A 6,487-nucleotide genomic window follows, 5' to 3' on the forward strand; every position below is an offset into this window, starting at 1 on the left:
ATTCGTTCTATAGAAATAGTCTATAACCATTTATGAAAAAAATTTATCTTTTTTTACTTTATCATTTCTGTACCCCAAAGTCAACTACATTATTTCAACTATTTTTTCTTATTCTCTCATATTTTACCAATTAAGTATTAAAATCGGTGTCATCCCAAAATCCCAAAATCGAAGATGCAAATGCCTTGTATATATTCCCATGCATCACTCCCCACCAAACGCATTTACACTCGCATCGCATATATATATGCACAGTGCACTCACTTCCTCACTCAGCTCGCTCACTCACTCACTTCTTCTCTCTCCCAAATGGCAACAACAAGAGATCCCAGTGGCTCTTCCGGGTGGGCCGCAACCCCCTCTGGTGCCGAGGATGCTGTATCTGAAGATGAGAATGAGCATCACCCCCTTGAACTGGCGCCGCCGCATATTAATCTTAAAACCGATTCGGACTTCCGGCTGTTGTCTCCAAAGCAGCGGCTACGGTGGACCCCGGAGATGCACGAAAAGTTCATTAAGGCCATCGCCGAACTCGGTGGCCGATATAGTAATTTTACTATTTTACCTTTTTTCACGGAATTTTATTTGTTTTGATAAGCACTGTATATTCTAAAGTTGGAGGTAGAAAAAATTTTCCTATTTTTAAATGCGATGAAAAATGTTTTTGCAAAAATCGTCCCAATGAATACCAAAAATTCGATGGCGATACCTATGGTTGTCATGCTCGCTATTAAGATTAGCTCACTTTTAGATAATGTTAATTTAATTTGAAACGCTAATGTTTTTTGTTTACATAATTTGGTTTTTGATTAATTGTATGGTTGCAGAGGCAACGCCTAAATCAATTTCAAAATTGATGGGCGTAGAAGGAATAACTCTCTTCCATATCAAGAGTCATTTGCAGGTTTTTTATATTTTATATATTTTCTTTTTATTTTATTTTCACTGTATTTTGGTGCGCTTCAAAAATTTATCGAGTACCATTAATTTGAATTATTTCATGATTTTTATTTTCTAAATTGCAACAGAAATTCAGGCTTGGGAAGGCTGGATCAAAGATGAGGAAAAAGGATTTCTTACCGCTCAACTATTGTAAGTTCTTCTTTAAACTTTTAATACTATTATTTGTTATTATAAGGATGTAATGGTGTGTAATAAAACTAAATTGTCTCATTTCATATTTTATATTATGATTTTTACAATTGATATAAAATAAATAGTACTTATAGCATAGCTGATAATATCAAAAGATTCTCATTTATATTATAATATATTGAAAAATAAATGCTGATTAACTGTGCACGTCAAAAGATTCTCATTTTCCATTGAAGATGATTTGTAAATTGTAAAATTGAGTTGTATTGGATAGTATTATTATTTCTTATACATTATTGAGAATTTGAACGACATTTGTTTGTTGGCCATTTTAGACCAAAAAGGAGATGATATATTGCCACCAGTGAACCAGAGAGCCGAGGAATCTTCCGCCCCAAGTGAATTTAACATTAATGGGTAATACATCTTATAGTATTTATTTATTTATTTGTGTTTATTGGAGTTGCAAATGGAGAATTGAAGCTACAACTGACACAATGACAGAAGAATATGAATTTAGATTTGTAACTGAATTTTATTTTAAGCATTTTAATTACATAGCATAAAAAAGTACCTACTTATTGCATAATTACTTCTCACCACTAATCGAATCATACAGATGAATCCAATGTTGTTAGTATCTGCTAGGAATATATTAAAGATTCATAATTTTGGAAAATCTCATAGGAAGATTTTCCGAAATTAACATGTAAATTCCCAAAATAAATCTAAGATCGAACACAAATCGACACACGACTTCAAAATAAAGAGATATTTCCTATTCATGCGCAACACTCTTTACATACCCCAACGATGAATTTGAACTTTAAATCTTGTAATCGGATTCCCTTATTCAAATTTTGATTATTGCATGAACAATAAACTATCAAAACCCCAAATTTAGGAAATAAAATATTACGCATGGATATAAAACAGTGTATTCGAAAATCACAGTGTAGGTAGCAAAGATTTTGCAGTTTAATACTGATACTGTGTGATCTTATTCTCATTCCCTCATTTTTAGAATACTGTGTGGAGTAGCTTTCTTCTTTAAGAAATACACTGAAGGATATTTTCTAACTACAAGTTTATGATTAGTCTATAATGTTATAATTCCCCTGATTCATGAATGCAGAAGCAATATAGCTGGAGCTGAGGCGTATGGCAATATCCATCTACTAGTTGAGGTATATGTAGAATTTGAAATAATTATTTTATTCTATAGAGATGTACTTTCTTATATGTTTTAATTTTTTTAGAAATATTAAAATTGGTTTAGAAAATGTCAAATTATTTCTTCGTTTGATTGTGCAACCAATAAAGCGTTTGATTTTTATAGAGAGGTATATGTAGAAACGATGTCGAATTATACTACCTCCTTCCATAAAAAATAAACAAAGTTATAAATGGCACGGGTTTTAATGCATTATTGGTAAAGTTAGAGAGAAGAGGGAAAATGTGGTGGAAGTAGTGTTAGTGGATGTGGAATCCACATTTAGAATGATATGTGAGGTTAGTATTGACTTAAAACTTTCGATTTTTAGAATTAGTCTAATTTTGATGGACGGCCCAATATAGTAAAAAAACTTGTTATTTTTGTGGACGGAGGTAGTACGAAACATTTGATATTAATTAATATAAAAATAATATGACGATAGTTCGGTGCTTACAATATGGCATCGTTTATGTAGATGTTCAGAATGTCACGTAAGTAAGTCAACAAACAATGTCAACACCAAAATCTTGATTCGGTGCAAAATTATTACAAATCAATATTCGGATTTTAATGTTACTTGCGTGACATTTTGTTGATGTTCAGAATGTCACGTAAGTAAATCGAAATACCTTGATGGCCTTCATATATCTAACTACTTGTATGGTTGACTGTCAAGAACCCTCAGGCTGCAGCTGAGAAGTTTGAAACGCCAGAGAAAATTTCTGGCCAAAATCTAAAAGAAGCAGCATCTACAGCTGCTGGTGGTTCAAAATCGTCAGAGGCAGTGAAACCTACTCTGTTGTCGTTGTTCTCGACATGCAAATGGCCGGAATATCTCCATGCGAGAAGCCAGAATATTTCCCTGGGCTCAGACAATGCGCCCAATCTCCACCTCTCCGCCCCACAGTATCATCATCCTTAATGATTTAATCCTACTTTTATTGTGGTCATGAACTTATGGGATTAAACTCAAAATAACAAAGCGTTATATTGTCCTCATATGGCAAGATTTTGATAAAGCGTTCTTGTAATTCATAGGTTTTTTTTTGCGTATATCTGTTTAATTGTGCTCTTATATACTCACTACATCCCAATGTAGTTGAGTCGTAGCATTATTATTTCATACATAATTGGAAAAATGAACGAATTTTTTGTTTTTTGGACACTTCATACCCGAAAAAAATGATATATTGCCACCAAGGGGTGCGTTATATTGCTAACTTTTTAAGTTGATAACACCGCTAACTTATCAACGCAGTTTATTGAAAATGTCAAAATAATGACATTAAAGTATCAACACATAATGTCAACACAATATATTGAAATGTCAACAAAATTATGTGTTGACATATTAATGTCATCGCGTTGACATTTTTAATACACTATGTTGATGAGTTAGCAGAGTTAACAACTTAAGAAAGTTATCAATTGATCACGCCCCTTTCCACCAAAGTATCAAAGAGCTCAGGGATCTTTCACATGATTTAACATCTATGGGTAATAAATCTTATTTATTTATTTGTGGGTATTGGAGTTGCAAATTGTAAATTGAGGTTATAACTGACAAAAAAATATGATTTAGATCTGTAACTGTAGTAGAAAAAAGAGTAAAGATAAAATTTGGTCCTAAACATATGGCCAAAATACAAAATGGATCTAAAATATGCATTTTATGAAAATCTACTTCTAAACAAATGAAATCTTCGTTGGAGTGGTAATTTTTTTGACGGTTTTGTTAAATGCTAACGGTCATCGGCCCGATTAGTGATATTTTGATCTAACTAGTACATTAATACATAATTATTTAAAATAAATAAAATAAAAAATTCCAAAATAGAATTTCTCTCTTTTCTTCTCTCCCATCTCTCTCCTCTCCTTCCTTCTTCCTCAAATCGGAAATAACAATGTCTTACTCCTTCCGTCCCATAATAATATGGGCATATGATATAGTACGAGAATTAAGACAAAATTGGTAAAGTAAGAGAGATGAGGTGAAGTTCGTGTGGCAGTATTTTGGGGCGCCGAGGATGTGGGAGTCGAGGTTGATTTGCCAGAGCTTGGCGAAGTAGTCGACGACGATGAGGTCGGAGTCAAGTGGAACTATAACAATTGATATAATAGTAATAAGATAATTGGGCTTGCTTTAAATAGGACAATAACAGGATATACTTGTTATTGTATAATTGTGATTGTTGTTTGTATACTTGCTGTTGACAGGGTATACTTGTTATTGACTTGATATTGTGTATAATTGATATTGATTTATTATGTTTGATTTTAAACCAGAGAAAAGAAAAATATCAAAGCAAACTAGGAGTTATATTGAGATTAGCAGTGTAGACCAATTAAAAAAATTGAAAAAACAAAAGAAAAGTATAGAGGAAATACGAATAAACAGCGAAGATGAAGAGATGCACAATGAAAATAAAGAACATACTCACATAAAGAGGAATGACCTCCTTGTTAGCAGAGTTCACCTTAAGGATAAGGCCACTGTTCGAGGCCTTTGCCCCAATGTCGTTTATGACAAATTTCTCGGTATTATTACTCACTTTTAGTATTTTCTATGATACTATCTTCTTTTTTTCTTGATTTTGTATTTTCATGTCACAGTTTTTAAGAGGCCATTTTACACTGATTTTCTCAAGTTATGCTTTGAACGCTTTGAGGTTCCTCTGTGGTCTTCTGCAAGAGAGTAATTCTGATCTTCATTTATTTATTTCTTTTCCATTCATGTTTAGTTATTTATGAAAAGTATTTTATGATTTTGAATGCATGAATGCTCAAGCATATCATAGAAGGTGTTTTAACCAATATTACTGGTGGGAGTGCAAACAGAAACAAGTTTTTTATTCATTTGGGTAAGTAATGCAGTCACAGACCAACTTTGCATAAAAAAAAATGATTATAACAATTTATTAACTTTCCTTAATTACATGAACATGACCAAATGTATCTCTGTCGTGGGCTACTAGGCTAAAAGTGACACAGGATGCTGCAAAAGGACTAGCATATCTTCATGTTCATGAGGGCATGGAAATTCAGGTATAACTACTTTCTCTCTGTCGAAATTCGCCTCAACGTACCTCAGCATCGTAATTTTATATAAAGAGATGGCTTTTCGTCTAGATTATATTAAGAGATTTCAAGTCTTCAAACATTCTTTTGGATGAGCAGTGGAATGTTAAGCTCTCGAATTTCGGGTTGGCCAAATTAGGCCCTGCTGAAGGATTAAGTCATGTCTCTACTACTGAGGGGAAGATTACCCAGAATATTAAGTCATGTTATTGTACAGGACAGAGGAGCGTCTTTCCTTCACCCCCTCGTAGTTGAGGCCTCACCGCGAGTGGGTCAACAAGAGGTGGGTTCCCCTTTTGGATCCCTCTTGCTCGTCGTATAATGCTGATGTAAGCATCCTTTAAATGATACTTCTGTGAATTCGAATTGGTGATATATGGCCTTGATGATTAATTGTTTGAACCCGTATAAGTTGTGAAATATAAGTACTATTGTAGTCTATCTATTGTATGCTTGGATGTCCTATTTTGCTTTTTTGACAACTATTGCTCAAGTTAGATACATATATGAAGTATCAGAAGTAAATAAGTATCTTAAACCAATGTTTTCTTAGTAATTGAATCAACCAATTGTTTAATATTTCTCAAATGTGAAATCTGAAATTGACTTATCTCTGGATGTTATTGCCTTTTAACACAGCAGTTGTCACCTGAAATGGAAGCAATTATTGAACATGTCTTTAACTCAGGATACCATGTTGAAGCCATGATTGTGGAGATGGTTTTTATGGTGCTTGGTTCCTTGCAATTGTTCTTATAAAAACAGAGGCTTACAACTACTATATGATTGAGTACAAAAATTTGATGATGGCTTATAATTGTTGTTGATATGACTTGTATGTGTAGTTGAAGAATATACATCAATGATCTGAAAGTGTAGTTGACATGGCTTATAATTATTGTTGCATTGGCTTGTACGTGTAGTTGACATGGTTTGAAAGTGTAGTTGACATGACTTATATAATTGTTATTGACATGGCTTGTACGTGTAGTTGACATGACTTATAATTGTTGATGACATGGCTTGTACGTGTAGTTGACATATTATGTACCGTAGTTTACATGGTTTGAAAGTGTAGTTGACATGACTTATAATTGT

At 33.2% G+C, this 6,487-nt stretch overlaps 1 protein-coding gene across 1 annotated transcript; it reads left to right on the top strand.

Annotated features, from left to right (window-relative positions):
* The first annotated feature begins 309 nt into the window (after positions 1-309).
* On the top strand, positions 310-3,276 carry LOC125221108 (myb family transcription factor IPN2-like). Its single transcript, XM_048123235.1, has 6 exons — positions 310-547; positions 828-904; positions 1,029-1,092; positions 1,431-1,512; positions 2,231-2,282; positions 2,997-3,276. Exons 1-6 carry the CDS (start codon positions 310-312, stop codon positions 3,231-3,233), a joined length of 750 nt encoding a protein of 249 aa, XP_047979192.1. The 3' UTR covers positions 3,234-3,276.
* The last annotated feature ends 3,211 nt before the right edge of the window (positions 3,277-6,487 follow it).

This window comes from Salvia hispanica, chromosome 4 (genome assembly GCF_023119035.1).
Source record: "Salvia hispanica cultivar TCC Black 2014 chromosome 4, UniMelb_Shisp_WGS_1.0, whole genome shotgun sequence".
In the NCBI taxonomy this organism is placed as follows: domain Eukaryota; kingdom Viridiplantae; phylum Streptophyta; class Magnoliopsida; order Lamiales; family Lamiaceae; genus Salvia; species Salvia hispanica.

Coding starts and splice junctions, on each gene's coding strand:
- LOC125221108 (XM_048123235.1), top strand. CDS start 310: ATGGCAACAACAAGAGATCCCAGTGGCTCTTCCGGGTGGGCCGCAACC. Junction 1,093..1,430: donor TTTCTTACCGCTCAACTATT/GTAAGTTCTTCT, acceptor TGGCCATTTTAG/ACCAAAAAGGAGATGATATA. Junction 2,283..2,996: donor ATATCCATCTACTAGTTGAG/GTATATGTAGAA, acceptor AAGAACCCTCAG/GCTGCAGCTGAGAAGTTTGA.